This window comes from Delphinapterus leucas, chromosome 20, assembly GCF_059928025.1.
Source record: "Delphinapterus leucas isolate spDelLeu-1000000601 "Yukka" chromosome 20, BTC_Dleu_Yukka2, whole genome shotgun sequence".
NCBI classification, from domain to species: domain Eukaryota; kingdom Metazoa; phylum Chordata; class Mammalia; order Artiodactyla; family Monodontidae; genus Delphinapterus; species Delphinapterus leucas.
Window position 1 is genome coordinate 55,280,206 of NC_143148.1, and position 19,668 is coordinate 55,299,873.

Genomic DNA, 19,668 nt, shown 5'->3' on the forward strand with positions numbered 1-19,668 from the left:
CTGCACAGGTGACAGTATCTTTCCAGGAGTGAATGTCTATTGCAAAGTCAAAACATTAAATTGCTTGTAAAGCATCTTCTTATACATCCAACCCCTACTTTTCGTCCCTTGGCTCCTCTGCATCTCTTGACTTTAAACTCCTTTCTATTATTTATTCATGGTTTATTAGATAAATGTCTTCCCCAGACAAACTAGGAGCTCCCTGGAGTTTGCCTGTTTTTTTGCCTACAACTCCAGTGTTAGTGATTGTTTCATTAAACTCTAATCTCAAGGCTAATCCCTGCTGGAAAATGTGTTCTGTCCTATCCGAAGGTTCCCAGACTCCGAGTCTCAAACCACTAAACGCTGTGTGGGTGTTTTGTGGTGCTTATTGGTGGTCACGTGACATTGTTATTTTTCTCCAAACATTTCTAGAATGATTCACACTGTATAAAAGGATTACCTTTTGGTTTGGGAGGTACTAAATTAGAAAATGGGGCTTCCAAAACTCTCTATTCTCTTTCAGAGCACAACAAGGTGTTCATTCCTACTCAGGGGGTCAAGTCTTCCCAGCTGATAAGTTTATTCAGCTCTGACCTGTGTAGCTGGGGCAGCAAATGGGGTTTCTTTGAGGCTGGTATGCTCTCCACCAGAAGTTAGCAGTAGGTGGAGATGCTGAAGTTGATGTAGACTCAGAGCTCAGCTCAGGTACAAGACAAAGCCAGCCCAATAACTTACAGAATTTAAGCCCCAGGGTGGGGGGACTTGAGATCCCATGTTGACGGGAAGCATAAGAAGGTCAAGAACCAAAATGGAACTTTGAGAGCCTATAACTGAATTCCACAGTTTCCCTGAGCACTGAAATTCTTTGCAACTTTCATTCATTCACACATCTCATCAAGGTGTGAAGTGTAATGTGGTTTGCGTGAAAAATAAACTTCTGCCAAAAGAGGAAAACCAAGAGTCCATGGCAGCGTCAAGAAAAGATTTGTCAGTTCAGCTGTATGACTACTGCATTTGTCATTTCCTTTTCATCGTGCCTCTCCCCTCATCACAAAACTGCAATGGCTTCTTGATGTCCAAAGCATCATGGCATCACCTCTTTTAGGAGAAAGTGACCTGGAGGGGGCTCTGCAGAAGTGGAAGTCTGAACCTTGATGTTGCCTCTTGCTTGCTGTACAGCCCTGGATAAATCCTTCCTCCTCTCTGACTCTGTGTCTCCATCTGTAAAATGGGGATAGTGACAGGGCCCACCCCCCAGGGTGACGGTCAGGATTACATGAGCTAACGCCAAAACAGACAATGAAGATGTTCCGAGGTTTCATGGGACCAGTGCTCGGACGCCGTGATACAGACAGCACCCAGTAAACATGGACATTCATCCTCCTCTTCTGCCCACCACACGTCATCTGCAGGGCCTGGATCACCCTCATACCCAGGCCCCAGGCTCCTGGCCTGGAATCCTAACTTTTGCCACCAAATTCCCTAAGACCCCCATCAAGTGCCTGTTATGAGCTGCCCCAACCGGCTGATGTCCTGGAGCCTTAGCTGTGTCCGGTGCTCTGGCCTTGTTCAGCTACCTGGACTTCCAAATGCCCCTCGTGAATCTTAGGTGCTCGCGATTCATGATTTGACTGTGGTCCAGTCCTATTCCTCATTGCACAGCCCTCAGAGCCCCCAGCTCTCATTGCCCTATTTTGACAGCCGTTCCTGCCCTCTCCTGAGCCCTCCCGTCACCATGGGGAGAGCAGCTTTTCTTCCTTCCTCTTCTCCCCCAAATCTCCAACCTCTCCCTCCTCCAATTCCTTGTCTGTGCCCTTCCTTTCAGACTTACCCAAGCTCTGCCTCTTCATGTTAATGTGTCACTTCTCACATGTTTCTCTTGTTTTCATAAGAATTTGATAAACTCATCAAGGGTGGGGGGTTGACATTACTGGAACCCTCTGTCACACAGCAAGGAAACTAAATTTGAGCCAACCTAAATTTCAGTTTCCTACTCAACTCTAAAAGCTTTATGGGTCTCAACAACACACAAGTGAAGCTCAGACAATTAGGAAATTAATGCATGAATGAATGCAAACAGGCTGACGTTTTCTCAAATAACTGGGGTCTTCCGATCTAGTGCAAAATCCTCTGTTAGGTCAAAACAGTTCTTAAAGTAGGTGAGTGATTAATATGAAAGACAAAGAAGTACATACAACAGTTTGATTAAAATACTCGTAGCTGGATATACTTCACTGACCCCCAGAAGGAAGAAACCAAGTATAATTTGTATCTTCTGTTATTGCATTTGAGGACAGCAGCGCCTGGCAATTATGTCTCTTTAAACGTTTGTCGTCTCAACATTGTAAAATCTGTATTTGGTCCTAATTCGAATTGCAGGAAATTGGGAGTGGGGCTGGGGAAGCTCATTTATCCGCACTGTTGAATGAGATTCTCTGAGTAAATGTTTAATACAAAATAAGTAAATAAAAATGCAGTAGAGATGGAACTCAGACTTAAAAGTGGACTTTAAAATGGTCTAAAACGTTTTTTCTGTTACACGGTGAAGTATCGTTTAGCCCTTTGTCCCCCCAAAGGGCAGGTAACAGGCCTAAAGAGAGAGGGAGAAGCAGGCAGTAGTGAGATATTCTGGGAGGTGTGTGCTGCTGCCTAATCCGAAATACGCAGGCCTTCAGGAAGGTGCACAACCTTCCAGCCGCACCCTGTGTCTTGGCCCACCGCGCTGAGCGCCTTCTCTTTCCCAGCTCTGGGTCTGCCACCCGATCTCCCCACCTCTCACCCGGGGCTATAGCAGAGGGAAGAGGGTGGACATCTAGGTCTTCCCCATCAGAGCTGTCTGTGCATAAAGCCCATGAGGCAGTCAGGGGGAAACAGGCCTAAAAGTGACAGTACTGCCCAGGCCAGTAGAGCAGGTAAACAAAGGTAGAAGATACTGGAGTCGACACATAACGCTAGTGTGATGAATGAGGGGGTGAATGGGGAGGAGGGACCACTGAGGATTGTCTACCTTGGGCACCCCGTGAGCAGACCCTGAGATAAGGGTTCAAGGGCACTTACTTTATTGGGGAAATGAAGGAGACACAGGTAGAGAGATAGGGGGTTGACACAGGGAAGGGAAGGCAACTAGCAGGGAAGTTTGGGTCATTGACAGTAACCAATGGGGGGGTGGTCAATGGAGCTTAATCCTTGAGGGGAACACTGAGAAACCGCATAGAGCTTGATCAGAGTTATTCCACCTGAGGGGCAAGGGAGGCTTGGAGTATTTATACCCCCTTTCTGTTAGTCATTGTGGAAAAGCTGGCAAAGCACACGTTAGAGAAAGCCCTCTGGTAACGAAAGAGCAACGACTTAACTAAACATCCTCTTCCAGTGCAGTCTTACCATACAGTCCAGCAAGCCCTGGATCTGATTGAAAATCAAATCCTTGGTATTGACCCAAAGGAGGTGAAAACTTATATCCACACAAAAACCTGCACAGGGATGTTTACAGCAGCTTTATTCATGATTGTCAAAACTTAGAAGCAACCAAGATGCCCTTCAGTAGGTGAGTGGATAAATAAAATGCGGCACATCCAGACAATGGAATACCATTCAGCACTAAAAAAGAAATGAGCTATCAAGCCATGAAAAGACGTGGAGGAACCTTAAATGCATATTACTGTGTGAAAGAAGCCAATCTGAAAAGGCTATGAGTAATGAGTCATTCCAATGATATGGCATTCTGGAAGAGGGAAAGCTATGGAGACAATGAAGAGATCAGTGGTTTCCAGGGGTTTAGGGGAGAGAAGGTTGAATATGCAGAGCACATAAGATTTTTAGGGCAGTGAAAAGTATTTTGTGTGATACTATAGTGGTGGGTACACGTCATTTTATATTTGTCCAAACCCATAGAACGTACAACACCAAGAGTGAACCCTAAGGAAAACAATGGACTTTGGGTGATGACGTGTCAGTATAGGTTCATCAGCTGCAACAAATGTACCCCTTTGGTGGGGGAAGTTGATAATGGGGGAAGCTCTTCCTGTATTGGGGCAAGGGGGATATGGGAAATCTCTGTGCCTTCCTCTTAATTTTGCTATGAGCCTACAATTACTCTAAAAAAAATTGTCTTTAAAAAGAAAAAATAAAAAGAGCAATGACACTGTTGGGGCAAGGACAGGAGTGGAATGCCGAGAAAAGGAGCTCTGAGAAATGAAGACAGAATTCCAGCCAGCACCTCCTTGCTACCAGTGACTTAGCAGGCTTTTGCCTGAAGCTAGATTAGATTCTAGAGTAAGCTTCTACTTGGTACGACTGGTACCACCACCCACCTCCCCATGCAGTCCCCCATCATGGCCCACTTATTACTACTAATAATAATGCATAATATGTGTTGAGTACTAACTGTGTGCCCCATATAATATCTTAAGCCATGTAGTCTTTACAACAATGTGTTCAGGTAAATACTATTATTACCCCCATCGTGGGGCAGGGGGAAGGACTATAAAAATCAGCAATTTAAAGCAAAATGTCCCTTGTTGCACAACTAGTAAATAGTGAAACTGGTCAGGTTTTTTTTTTTTTTTCAGCTCAACCACTTGCAAGTGTCTTAGCTGTGATAGCTACCAATACTTTTCTCTCTAAAAGAACCCAGGTACGTACCAGTAATTAGCAAGGCTGATTTCCTCAACAAATGAAACTATTCCCAAAAAGTAACAGAGCAAAGAAACTGAAGTTGTGATGATTTTTACAGGCATATTATCCTTTCTTGAAGCTTGGTCACAACTGGTGCAGGCAAAAGTGCATTTTGCTTCTCAGTGTGTGGAGGGGGGAGAGGGCAGGGCTGTCCTGGAATCCACAACTCATGAGAGATCAGAGAATGTGCAAGTAACACGCTCCATTTAGGCATCAGTGTTCTCTATTACAGAATGGCCCCTGAGTTCATTAATCAGACTGTCCAAATGTGTTTAACTCATTATTTATAACATCATTAAATCCAGTGACACCAAAAGGTGTCACTGTGAGCATCGGGCAAGTCCAATTTTAATCCTTAGAAAATGTGTAAATGTCTTTCTTTTCCTCCCTCCCCCATCCTTATCAGGGAGGGTGGATGGAAGCTAAATTTGCACTTGCACGATGTGCAATGGTCTAAACTTTCACTGAATCCTAATCAACTTAGTACCCTGTTGCCTTTTTGAAATTGGATGATGAAATGTAACCCTGAGACAGCTTAAACAGAGCTCAGGCCTGGATGCTTTCCGCAAAATGGCCTAATTTGGTAGTTACGGCGCTAGTGTTGTATGTGCAGTGATCAAATCCTGTGTTTTCAATTATCCTTTTTATGGTTAATTAAGGCAGTCTTAGTGTACAGATTAATATCAGAGCAGCCTAATGTAACAGACTAAAGTGTGCCCTCCGATTACAGGGAGAATGTCTTTTTGTGACAGTGGTTTTCCGGGTAAGTTTTACAGGCTTCTATTTTTGAACTTGACTCTAAGGGGCCAAAGCAGCACATTTCGAAAATGGTTTTGTAAACCGTGACGAAGGTATCTTTCTTTAGCAGCTTCCTGCCCAAAGACAGCAGAGTGCTTTGTACACACATATCAAAGTGATATACAGGGATTGTTTTATTCTCTGCTGAAATACGGAGACCTGGGGGGAAATGCAGTCACTGATGACAAATCTTAAGCGTGCCGTGTGCACAGCAGGTATGGAGAGTGTAGAGCATCTAAAACACCCTCCTAAACTGGAGGGGCTGGTCAGGTGGGCGGAAGTGCTGTGCTCTGGGATGCCATGTGCTCCAAGCGGGGTCTTGTGAGTTTTGGTGGTGATTGTCTATCCAGATGACTGTATAGCTCCTTGTAAAGCTGCCTCTTCCCTTGGATCATTCATTTTGTGTGAGGCACTTTAAGGTACCTTCTGAGATGCACCCTCTAAAAAATGGGCATGTTTCACTGCTCTTTGTTTTTAACACAGGAGATCATCAGAGGGGATCTATACAGCACAGCTTCTCTAATACCAATTAACTCTAGTGAAGTTATATAACACAAAGGAAAGGCAGTCTGGGCCTTAAAGGATTTTAAGAAATGTTCAAAGCATTTCTGAGCAGAAGTCTTTTGGGCTCTGTTTTAATTAATAGTTTAAAATAATTCATATTTAATATATCAGATGCTTCTGTGTACATGATGATATTTAAATGCCTCCAGACGCTGAATTCCTTTTCATCCTATTGACCGTACGTGGAGTCCAAAGTTCGGTTCCATGGAGAGAACATTTATTTGTCACTTTCCACATACATTACCACATTCAAGATGCAATAGGGTATACAGAAATGAATTAATTCACGGGCTCTGAGGAGCTCAGTATAGTAGGTAAGAGATTCGTGTATAAATGATTCAAAAGAAAGGAAGCGTCTGGTAAATGCCATGATGGATGCATGCACTCCAAGCCCAGTGGCATATTTAGGGATATCAGCATTTTTACATGTGTTGAGGTATACAATTGTCATATATCTTAATTCTGTTTGTGAATTAAGAAAGCAGAAGATCTAAAGAATTTCCCCCATTAGGAGACAGTTATAATACATAGAATTTCTATTTTTGCATTTTTTATGTGACACATTTGGGTTTTTCTTAAACAAACTTAAATTTACCATAGTTCAGATTAATATGTAGCAAATGGAAACATGTGGAACTATTCAAAGACAAGAGAACTGGAAAACTCCCATATCCACACTCACACAGCCACTCACTGTAAAAGTGATCATTGAAAAACATAAGGAGACAAGCAAAAGCACCGGGCCTTTGTCTCTAAACTGATATGACATTAAAAAGGTAACTTACGGGGAGTGGGGTCAGTGAGGAAGGAAGGCTGAATATCTCTGCTCTCATCAGAAAGGGTAAACGAAGAAAGATGCTCACACATGGCAGGGAGAAAATGGCCACATTAACTGCCCAGAAGGGACTGGTGTGTACTGTGTTGTCTGTCGATGGGGCAGTGGAAACCCATGACTGTGCTGGTCTCGTGTGGGAGAGTCCAACAGAAGGGCATGCGGAGCTAAGCCAGACAGGTGCCCCAGTTTGGGGAAAGAATATATCAAGTCAAATTCAGAGAAAATGTAGACATTTTAAAAAGCAGATACACTAACACAGAGCACAGTAACAAAAGAAATAAATGTTCTTAAAAGGGAAATTCTGGTTATATAAATGCAAATACATGAAAGATGATTGAGAAGAGAGAGAGAGAGAGAGAGAGGAGAAAATATATCCAAAGAGGCATATTGTGGCAAAATATGGACTTCTCTAGTAAACTTGATTTAAAAGAGAGCATATAAAACACACTGAGGTATATACATGAGGGGCATGACCCATGACAATTGTATGGACGCCTAAAGCTTCTCAGCTACAGCAAGTTTCAGATAAGCCAAGGAGAGCGTGAAGAGGTTTGTCTAGGCCATTGTAGACTGACCTGCTGTCGGGCAGATGGTGCCCTGGTAACGGATGGCAGGGGAAAAGCAGAACCATGCAGGCTTAGGTTACCTCCGTTTTTTATGGTCAAAGGAAATAATCATCACCCTGTAAAAGGGTCGAAAAATATAAATAGGAGAAAATTGGAGTCCAAGATAGTTGAGAAGATGATAAAAGTGCATCCTATTGATTTAAGCGAGTTCGCATCTCTAAGACTAGATGAATTATTTCTCACAGAGGACACCGAGAAAATAGTGATTACAATCTCAGCAACAGCTTGTGTAATTTTTGAGACATTGTGGAGAAGAGAAGTGTGAGTAGATAGGAAATGGGCATGACTAACACTTTTAAAAGATAAAGAAGGTAAGTCCTGGAAATTAAAGACCAATGAAGCTGAATTTAGACCCTAGTAAAATTCAGAACAGATCTATCCATTCATCATCATTCATCCATCTGTCCAGCCCTCCACCATGAATTTCTCGTCATTCAGCAAATATTAATTGAATACCTACTGTGTGCTAGGCACTGGGGATATACTGTACTAGAAAATGAAACATAGTCCTGATTCTACTAGGACTTAGATTCAAACGGGGGACTTATAAAAGCATGAGTTGTTGAATTCTAAGAGCATAATGGTGAAGCTAATACCAAAATCAAGGCAAGGAGGGTGTCACAATCCCTGAGTTAGTCAGGACTTTTCCCTTTGCAAATGCCAGAAACTCAATAAATACTGGCTGAGGCAAAAGGGTATTTCATGGCTGATGTACGTGAGAAGTCCATGAATAGTCCTGGCTTCAGGACTGGCTGGGTATATAAGCTCAAGACAACAGCTGCACCAGGACTTCTTCATCTCTTTGCTTGGCTTTCTTCTACTTTGGGTCCATTCTCCCCATAATTTTTAACAGTCAAGATAGCTTCCTGTAGCTCCAGGCTCAAGTTCTAACTTCATAACACCTCCAGTGAAGAGAGGCTGTGTATTTCCCCACTGCTCAAACAAAAGTCCAGAGTGAAGTTCACTTTTATTAACATGGTTCATGTGTTGATTCATGACCCCATGAATCAGCTATGTGACTAAAGTAAATAGACCAAATAAACTGATGGCCCTGGCCTGGACCAAGGTCAGACATTCCCTCCTGGTACCAGGAATAGAGTCAGCCTGTCTGTTCACATGCACTGAGAGTCTGGGGTTGGGGGCTGGGAGCGTTTCCCCATGAGGAGAAGGATGCTGAGCAGGCACGGCTGAATCTCGGGGGCACTTTCCCTATAGACTGTGCTGGTCAGAAGCCTCAGGGAGCATCAGGTTCCATTTTCTAGCTTATACCTTTCTTTTTTTTTTTTCATTTTCTTTTTCTTTCTTTCCTTTTTTCCCCGTATTTGCACTGGCTAAAACCTCCAATACAACATTGAATAAAAATGATGCAAGCGGAAATCACTGCCTTGTTTCCGATCTTAGGGAGAAAGCGTTCAGTCTATTCAGCGTTCATACCACTCCATATGATGTAGGATGCAGGTTTCTTTGTATATGTTTTCTATCGTGTTGAGGAAGTTACTTCTGTCTCAAGTTTGTTGAGAGTTTTTATCATGAATGAATGTTGAGTTTTACCAAATGCTTTTCTGCATTTGTTTCTTAACTTGGTGATCTGTGTCTTCTCCCTTTTTTCTTGGTCAGTCTAGCTAAAAATTCATCAGTCTTGATCTCTGCAAAGAACCAACTATTCGTTTCATTGATTTTCTTTATAGCTTTTCTACCTCATACTTTAAAGAGGGCCCTGGCAAACTAGATTTTATCTGGCTGAACAACTATGTCATATAAGGAACCGGGAAAGGTAAGGAAGGCCCATGAAAATGGAATTCAAGTCTCTGAAGGACTGCATTACAGAAGAAGAAATGGGAAGATTCTCTCACTCTCCAGAAGTGAGAACTCAGATCAGTGTACACAAGTTAAAGAGAAGCAAATGAGAGCAGTGTTGTCCCCTCTTCTAGAACCCAGGCTCCAGAATCATACAGATTTGGACCAAAACCCTGGCCTTAGCCTCCGCTAGCTAACTCTATGTATTAGTTAGATAATGCATGCTGCTGTAACAGACCTCTCCAACTAAGGAGTTTGCCAAGTAGAAGTTTACTTCCTGCTCTCAAGAAAACTGCCCACGAGGATTTTATGATCCAGGTCTGATCATGGTAAACTCTACTCCAGTACACGTTCCATCGACCAGACCTAAGAGAGGCTGCAGAGTTAGTCCAGCCACGGCCCTAGAGGATAAGAAAACCTCTCTGGTGAATCACTAGCCCGTCTGTGCCATCTGTATAGCTTGAGGTTTATCTTTTTGAGCTTCTGTTTCCTTATGTGTAAAAAGAGGATAATAATATCTGTCTCATGAGGGTCCCCCACGATCTACAGTATCTGGCACAGGTGGGAGTTTAATGAACACTTGTTGCATGAATGAATGAATCAGTGAATGAATGAAGTAAGTGTAAGGACTGGTGTATGTAGTGCACTTAGAACCATTTTTGGCTTATAGGAAGGCTTCAGTACATGAGAGTAGTTATTACTGCTCTTGTTCCTGAGGCTTTATAAAGGAATAAAACCAGGCAAGAAAATTTCCAGCTCTAGTTTGAAGAGTGAAGTCTCTTCCTCTGGGAGGTTTCAGGCAAAGGCCAACTCTTAGACGTGTTATAGAGTTAGAGTGGAGTCCTGCCCTCAAATGTCCTTTGAGGCCATAAATGATCAAGTGGGGCATCAGACAAACCATACATTCACTTGCTACCTTGTGACCTGGACTAAAGCCACTTTACTTTGCTGAGTCTCCATGTCCTCAGTTTTAAAAACCTCCGTAGCAGGCTAGCCATGACACTTCATCGAGATAAGTCATATGAAGTTGTGGAACACAGCCTGGTGCATGGAGATGGTAGGTGCTTGATAAATACTTGTTTTCTTTCCTTCTACTTTGCTGCTTTGTTGTTTCCTGTTCTATGATACAAACAATAGTCTTTATTCATTGCATTTGAAATGATTGTTGTAATTAAAGATAAAGAGAAAATTCCTGGATTGGAGTTGGAGATTGTAGTTCTGCAGTTTCCAGCCCTTTCCCTCTGCAAATGATCACGGAGTAACATAATTTAGGCACCCAAAGTAGTGTTTCCTGTTCTTTGGATTCAGGCTTGCATCTATCTAACAACTGGCTTCTCAGAATTTCCAAGAACTGTTAATAGGCAAATGAGTCATGAGTCAGTTTCTTCAACCAAAGTTGATGGAGGAAAACCCATTAACTGAGGTATTTCCTAGGGAAACTGGATATATACAGTTTTTCTGTAATGCAGATCCAGAAACTCAAGTTTAACCAAACAGAAAATAATGGTTAAGGACTTGCTTTTTAAGAGGTTGCTTCTTACCAACCCCTCTTCCCAACTGATAAAAGTCAGCGTTATTTAAAAACAAAACAAGTTTAGGATTAGGACAAAACCCATCTAGTAATTCAATGGTTTTAGGATAAAATAAGTCAAAACAGAATATTTACTCTGGTTGTTGCGGTGGTGGTTTGGCTTTTTCTCAGTTGCTGTGCATTTGTGACTTTCACTTTGTTAGTTGGAGCCATTACATCCCATCCTGTGTTGTCAATTGGGTCCCGAGGTTATTCCAGCACCTTAAGAAAAGCCACCATCTACCTACTTTTACAGCTTTTAAGATAAACCGGAGAGCACTAGGAAAGCAGGTGAGTTAACCGTTATCAATATGGAATGTGAGGTTCCCTGTGCAACAGCACCACCTCTTCTAAGTCACCGTGGCTGGCGGTTCTCAGAATGCATAATGATACAATAAATGACGCGTGTGCTGAGCGAAAGCTTTGAGTAATGGAACCAGCTAACGTTTAGAATTTTATTAAGGACGAACTGTCTCAGATGTTCTTAGTGCTGTTATTCCTCCCTCGTTAAAGCTGGTAATTCTTGTTTTTAAGGCACTTTGGAGACACTCATTGATACATGCTTGGGGGGAAACAAAAATATATATGTATAGACATCCCTTTTTTCCTTTAAAAAAGTTCCCATGAGACTCTAGAACTGTGTAAGAATAATACTCTGATTACTCAAGTGGGTGGATTTTGCAGTCTCTATTTCTCATCCTTTAATCATCTGAAGAGACCTGAGCTTTCTTCACCAAGAAGTGCAGACTGTGCTGTATGATTCCCCTTTTCGAGAAGAAGAGGAAGGGCAGGACTCAGCAGAGAGCCTGGCCCTCTGGGTGGCTGCCTCTGTCAGCTCTCAGGCACACTCAGCAGCTCCCGAGCTCCTTATCAAAGAGGAAATTAGCAGAAAGTTAAGAGGAATTTCCCAGAGCAACCCTGGCCACCCAGAGTACCCTCAGCCAGTGTTTAAAGGGAGGCCGATGCTACACTGTTCTTGCAAATAGTTGCCAGGTGGGAGTGTAGACTCAGTGTTGCTGGGTCCACCCATTTATTAGAAAAAGCTGGAAATAAGCCATAGCATCTGTATTCAAGGAAGGAAGAAGGGGAGAAGGCAGTGCCAGGCTTTTACCAAGAAGGCCAACACTTGCCTTGGAAACTCCTACCAGACTTCTGCTTAAATCTCATTGGCTAGAACAGGTCATGTGATCCCCCCAGCTGCACAGGAAGCTGGGAATGTATTACTTAGCCGTTGTGGGAGAAGCAGTCAGGGAGAAGGGAGTTGGGAATGTGTGTTGGCACAGCTAACCTGAACTGCCTGCCAACACGTAGATACTATATTTAAATACTGACTCTGTATTAAAGGAAACAAAACATGTCAGAGCGCCAGATATGGCCCACAGACCTTGAGTTTATCTCCTCTGCTTAAGACAAACCAATGTCTGTCCTCAGTATCTCTCCACCTGTCACTTCAATAATACACTGTTTCCTGATTGTGTCTCTTAGCTTTCTACCACCAAGGACTTGTCTTTTTTTTTTTTTTTTTCTGTTTTCTCCATGGAATCCATCTGTTGGAACATTCTGTCTACAAAGTCCTTTTGTTAGGTAATAATGAGTTTTCATATTTTAAAAATGCAACAAAGACTTGCAGATCTGCCAACTAGAGCCTCTGATCAACACAGGATAACCAGCAGGAGAGTTGGTATAATTCCAGACAACAGTTAAAAAAAAAATTAAAAAGACATTTTAATTAGAGTGTAAAGTTTTATCTTGCTTAAGTGGATAAATTCCACTAGGACAGGGATTGCTAACTTTCTGTGAAGGGTCACATAATAAATATTTTAGGCTTTGGGCTATACAGTCTGTTGTTCGACTATTCAACTCTGTACTAATATTATAGTACAAGAGCAGCCTTAGATAATACATAAATGAATGGGCGTGGCCATGTGCCCATGAATTTTTATTTACAGAGAAAGGCTGTGAGTCAGATTTGGCCAGCAGACTATAGTTTGCTGACCCTTGCACAAGGCCTTTAAAGGTATTAAGACATTTTCACACCCTGGTTCTTACTTCCCTGAAACTTCAGAGGACCTGACTGGGGACACTGACTTGGATAATAAGCCTCACCCTGAACCACTCTCAGCCTGTCCTCATTACTGAGTCCAGGCTCCTACTGCTCACCACACAACAGGTCAATAAAACGAGAGATGAGTTGCTGGGCCAAGGAATAGTGACTTTATTTGAAAGCCAGCAGACCAAGGAGATGGTGAACTAGTGTCCTAAAGAACCATCTTCTCTGAATTAGCATTCAGGCTTCTTTTATACTAAAAGGGGAGGAGGTAAAAATCTGGTTCTGGTCAGACTCCAGAGGGGATGTGTTATTTCCTCCTTCCTGCAGCCATTCACAGGTGAGCCTGGTCAGGAGGTTTCTTGTGAAATAAACAAAGGTATTTTAGCTTAACATCCATTATATTGGAGGCAGGGCTCCCAGACGTGGGCCATTATGTATAATTTAAGCTTATAGGCAACATCCCTTTAGTGACTAACTTGTAGCAAAAGCAATAGAATACAAAGGTTAAAGTAAAAGGAAGAGATCCAATATGGAGTCAGATTTGTTCTTTCCTGTTGCATCCTGACTTTGCTGAATTCCTTCCTGCACTTTGGATCCCAACAACATACTTAGAAATGCTCTCTCCACTTTCTTCCCTGTACTATACATTTCATCCATGGCTTTGGGCTTGACTCTTTCTCTGGAAGTCTGTCCTGGATAACTAGAGGGTGGGGGCAATAGCTCTTAGCTCTTTAGGTGCACAGACTTTGAAGGCTGATGAGCATGGTAGAAATTTGAACTCTGCTTCTCTCCATCTTTGTAGCTCTAGTCAGTTTATTTGACCTCTCTGAGCAATCTGAGGTATGGACAAGTAGAGTCCAACTAAACCAGAGATCTCCTTTCAGCTGTGTTGGTAAAGAGTTGTCACCAGTCCATTAGTGACTAAGATAAGATGCTATACTTTGCTATGTTTTTATTTCAGTGTCCAGTTATAATTGTATAACAAACCACCGTAAACACAGGGGCTTAAAGCAACATCAATCATTTCTTTTACTCATGAATCTGCAATTTGGGAGGGCCTGGTGGGAACTCTTCACCTCTATTTTTCACAGTGTCAGCTGGGGCAGCCTGCAGGTTGGGGTAACTCAACATCTGAAGACTGGTGTCACTTAAGATTTGTTCCTTAGTGTGTCTGGTGGTTGATGCTGGCTCTTGGCCAGAACACCCACGTGTGACTGCTTGGGCTGCCTCACAGCATGGTGCCTAGTGGCAAGAATGAGCATCCCAGGAGAACAAGGTAGATAGAAATGTGTGGTGGTATTTTATGACCTAGGCTTGGAAATACCACTATGGAAATACCACTTTACCATATTCTACAGGGGTTGAGGCACTGTGAGCTTCCACTCGGGTTCCAGGAGATGGAACATAGACTTGACCACTTGATGAAAGTGCCTCACCATCACCATCACATTGTTATAGGATAAAATTGTTATTAAGATCATAGTCTAGTTGTGGTTCTAATAATCACATTGATTAGTCCTTACTACACATGGGGAGCACTAAATGCTTTACTGTGTTATTAATTTAATCCTCACAACAATCCTTGGAGGTCAGTCTTAAAACTGACCACATCTTATAGATGAGGAGATGAAGCCACAGCCAGTGAATCCTGGAATTGGGTTTCAACCCAGGTGTAGACAATCGGTTTCTCCCACAATGTAGACAATGAAGTGAAGTGCAGTGCTCCAGGTAAAACGATAGAGGTGGCGTGGAGAACAATAGGAGGGCAAAGAAGGGAATATGTAGTTTTATTTAGGGATGGAGTTAGGAGAACTCCTGGAGGAAGTGTGTGAAAAGCTAGGGCTTGACCAACTCTGCTAGGACGAATATCATGGAATTTTCTGGAAAAGAAGAATGTGGGAAACCTGTACAGCACCAGGCAGTTCATCAATGCACAAAAGAAGCTTTATGGGGAAGAATGAGAAGGTGTGGGCTGCTGGTTTAGTATATCCCTGGAGTTCAAAGTGACACCAGGAGCCTGGGGGCATGGACCCAGAGTAGCTGATAAGAGCCCCGAAAGCAGAGGCCTGGGAGAAATGCAGACATGTTGTTAGGATGGTCCAAAGCTGGGGACCCTGAGCAGAGGCTCACAGGAATCGTAGTTGTCTGGGAACAGAACTGTGGGTGTGGCAGTAGCCACCAAAGAAAGCAAAAGGGGGGCAATGAAGGGATAAGATTAATCAGAAAGCAAGGGGCTGTTGGTAGCCCCACAGAGACGATGTAGATATTTCAAGGTGGGAAATAAAACTGCACCTTTAGTTTTAAGGTTTGTTGCCTTGTACTCAGTTCTCCTCTCAGGAAAGGGTGCTTCAGAGATTCTCAGACGTCCTTGCTCATTTCCAAAGATATATACCAGAACCACATAGATTTTTTTCAAACAGCAATTATTCATTTGTTTTCTCTCCTTTTAGGTGTCTCAGTTTTTGTAATTACAACAGTATATGTGCTCTTTGAAAAAATATATGAATAAGGAAGTATAAAGATTAAAAAGTGAAAATGTCCACTCTCTACCACTCCCAATGTACCATGAAAAGGGTAACAGCTATTAATAATTTGGTGTGTGTCCCTCTGCATGTTTATTGAGCTGTGAACAAGCAGATACAAAAAAAAAATAAATACAGTTGGCCCTTGAACAAGGTGGGAGTTAGGGGCACGGACCCTCCTCCTGGTTGAAATCTGTATATAACTTAGATTTGGCCCTGATTATTGTGGTTCCTTCATATCCGTGGATGCAATCAAGCTCAGATTGTATAATATGGATGTATCTACAACTGAAAAAAAAAATAAGAGGACCACACAGTTCAAACCTGCATTGTTCAAGGGTCAACTAGTTGTTTTTTTTAATAAATGTGACCATACCATTCGTACTGTTCTGCCATTTTTTCCATTCGATAATACGTATCATGCATTCTCTATGTATGTGTGTGTGTGGAATCTACTAAGGCTTTATTTTATTTTATTTTATTTTTTGGCCACACCATGCAGCATGTGGGATCTTAGTTCCCCGACCAGGGATCGAACCCGTGCCTCCAGCAGTGGAAGCGTGGAGTCTTAACCACTGGACCGCCAGGGAAGTTCCTACTAAGGCTTTCTGATGACTGCATATTATTTCTCATCACTATGCACTCATTCATTTGACCACTCCTCTAACTGATAGACATCCACGTTGCCTCTAGTTTTTTACTCTTATAAGCATTGCAAATATGGCATCTCTTCACACAGAACCACTACATGTAGGAATGAATTCTAGAAGTTGTATGGTTGGATTAAAGATAGATCCATTTAAAAGTCTGACAGGTACTACCAAATTGCCTTCCCAAATGTCATAACAATTTATATTGCCACCAAGAACATTTGAATGTGTTCTTGTCCCCATACTGTCACCAACTCTGGATACTATCAACCTTATTCAATATTTTCCCATCTTTTGGGCAACATGGACTATTCCACTGTTGTTTTCTTTTGCATTTCTCTTGAGAATTAGCATCTTCCTACATAAGTAAGAATTATGCAAGATGAGAGTTTTACAGGTTCTCTAAAAACCCCTCAAGTATCAGTAAATCACAGATTGGAATGGTTAAATTTCTTTCTTTCTTTTTTTTTTTGTTGTTTTGTTTTGGTTTTTTTGTGGTACGCGGGCCTCTCACTGTTGTGGCCTCTCCCATTGCGGAACACAGGCTCCGGACGTGCAGGCTCAGCGGCCATGGCTCACGGGCCCAACCGCCCCGCAGCATGTGGGATCCTCCCGGACCGGGGCACGAACCCATGTCCCCTGCATCGGCAGGCAGACTCTCAACCACTGTGCCACCAGGGAAGCCCCTCTTTATTGTTTTTAAATCCTGAAGTAATGGAGGATTTATAGAGAGCTTATACTTTTTTATTATATCTGGTATTTAATGAGAAGTCACTGGAAAGGTTGGGGATTGGGATAAACACTGTGTTCCAGATTAACTGAAACCACTTATCCTCTTCTCTTTGTGTGTCCACTCTTCCTGTTATTGATCAAGCCTCTGTTTCTGACACTGGAGTGGGAAGACCTATCTCACTAGATCGCTCTAGTGTGAATACTACCAGTATGGGTGGCATCGTGTTCTATGTTTGCAAGGCACTTTCTCTCTTACAGATGTCTGATTTGTAGTTGTTTGGATGGCTTTCATTATCCATTTTGGGAACCATTATGTATGCCTTTAAAATTATTGGATCACCTTCAAGAAATGTATATGTCATAATTTGAACCAGGTTGACGCTCTGTGCTTTTAACTGTTTACTGAAGTATAACCTGCATATAGAAAAGTGTAGAAGTCACAGATCTACAGCTTGATGAATTTTCACAAACTGAACACCCACCCATATAACTTGCACCCAGATGGAGAACAGCGTGATCAGCCCCTAGAGGCCCCCTGCAACCTCCCAGTCACTATTCCACGAGGGTAAAACTCTTCTGACTTTCAGTAGCAGGGATTAGTTTGCCTATTTTGTACTTTATGTAAATGGAATCATACCGTGTGTTCTCTTTTGTGTCTGGCTGGCACCCTATCTTTTTAAATACTGTAATAGATCAATAGCTAACATTCAACAGTCACTCACAATGCACCAGGTACTTTTCTAAGCACTTTATATGCATTATATTAAACGCAGGTATGTTAAATATGGATCACATTGGGGTGTTTTACGTTTTACTTTGAAGCAACTCTAGCTTGTCTAGGGATGTCGAAGAGATATATTTCCTTTTCGCATGTCCAATTTATATATTTTCTTTTTTATAAATAATTTAGTAATGTTAGAAAACTCTTCAGAGCCATAATCAAAGAGCTCCCCGTCAGCTCTCTTTGCAGTAGAAGTTTGTAATTATCATTTAATAAACATGTTAAGATGTTCTTAGGATACTGAGTGATTATGCCCCTAAATATATCATTTTAAATTGGGCACTTAAAATTAATGCCATGAAGCTTTGGAGATGCGTAAATAAATCAATGTCCAAGTTCACCACAGGTAAGAAGGGCAGTGAGGATTAAACATCTTCCTCTGTCCATTTCCTTTTCAGGAAATGATGACCTATCAGATAGGACATAAATCACTCCTATTCCCAAATTAGATTAAAATTCTGAGGCCTAAAACTTGCCTTTACCTGCATACTCTAATATTAGACCTCTGGCTTCAGCGTTTCTCCACAGGGGCAGCTTTTGCTGGTACTCACAAAACTGTTCTCTTTCTATTCTGAAGAAGGTGAATGCGCCACTGAAGCTAATTCCAAACAAAAAGGGCACCATCTCCTCTTATGAAAGATACCCTAGGGAATAATCTTAAAGAGATTCTTATGATTAGGTAATTACACATGTGACTCTGCCCAAGAAACCAGCTTTCGACCTCACTTATACTTAGGTTGCACTCGCCTCCTGAGCTAAAAGCTGTACCTAACCTCTTTTATCTGACTACCCCCATAGCATTTTCTCAGCATGTAATTGAAGGTAACTAGAAAATAATATTAATTTTTATTTTGAAACCATGTCTGATAATAAACAAACAGGAAAAAATGCTTACAGTCACTGGTAAATATGGGGAATTCTGCTTCCCAGTGCTAAAACACATATGTCTACTCTGGGAAAGGTTTGAACCTGCACCAGGCTTAGCAAAATACCTCAGCCATTCAACTCTTGATACTCTGAGCATACACAGAAGTCTGACAGTTCTGTAAGCAATGGGGAAGCAAGAATTAGACCTCCAGGGTTTCTTTGTGTGGAATTAGGACAGCCATGGGATGGGGAGCCCTCTCCACCACTTCTGTATCTAGCACGGAGTCTGGCCATGAGTGGATGTTCAGAAAACACCTGCTGAATAAAAAGGGGCTACGGTCCAGCCACCTGATAAATTCCATGCTAACTTGTGAAAAAAAAATCACTTCAGTTAGTGAGAGGAATGCAGCAGCTTTGCATAAGGACAGATGTGGACTTACTATCTGAAGGAAGCTTTCAAGGAAGGCATTCAACATTAGTGGTCAAGAGCATAGGTCATATACAAAAATTTCTTATTTATCTGAAATTCAAATTTAACTGGGCATCGTTTTTTGTTTTTGTTTTTGACAACCCCTCAGTCCTGCTAGCCCCATTTTTATAATGTGTAAGTTTCAGGCAGTAATTCCTAAAGAAATAAAGGGATTATTTTTCAAGACTCAAGTGAGTTTAGCTATTTCTAGCTAATCTGTAAGGGAAAATCTTAACTTTTCCCATGAACTTCTCCTTTAAAATAGAGGATGACACAGTTTTTAAAGAATTAACACTTGGGATGGAGCTTCCCAAGACAATACTTACGGACAGAGTGGAGACTCTCATCCACATCCTGGTCAAGTGATATCAACTCAAGGTTGTGTGTATAATAACCTTTATTGAAAACTATGGTTTTTCATGGGATGATGTCTACTTGAGGAGGTTCTGGTGGTAGGCCCAGTATTTACTCCTTAACATAGACCTTTACATTTTATACCTGGTATCGATGAAGATATGATGAGTAGAAATATTTGATATATTGATGGCATGTCATTCTGGTTGACACTTTTGATAACAGGTTCAGGAATCAAAAATAATTTGATAGTCTAAAATGGTGGGCTGAGCTATTAGCAATTAACGTACTTGGGTCCATACAGTGAACCTCACTAGTTAAATATGTGGGAGCCATGACTCAGTAGAAGCATAAATGAAAGCAAGAGTTAGCATATAAATTTAACTGTAAGATCAGT

General features: G+C 41.9%; 1 protein-coding gene across 2 annotated transcripts in view; it reads left to right on the plus strand.

Annotated features, from left to right (window-relative positions):
* The first annotated feature begins 2,906 nt into the window (after nucleotides 1-2,906).
* CDH13 (cadherin 13) overlaps nucleotides 2,907-19,668 on the plus strand; it is a 749,080-nt gene continuing 732,318 nt past the window's right edge. The window contains exon 1 of one of the 2 annotated variants that reach the window (XM_022583077.3): nucleotides 2,907-10,333. In XM_022583077.3, coding sequence (XP_022438785.1) covers nucleotides 10,273-10,333 — 61 coding nt within the window. In that variant the 5' untranslated portion in view covers nucleotides 2,907-10,272. Of the gene's footprint in view, nucleotides 11,138-19,668 lie in introns of both variants that reach the window. The other variant, XM_089902463.1, reaches the window with a different exon arrangement.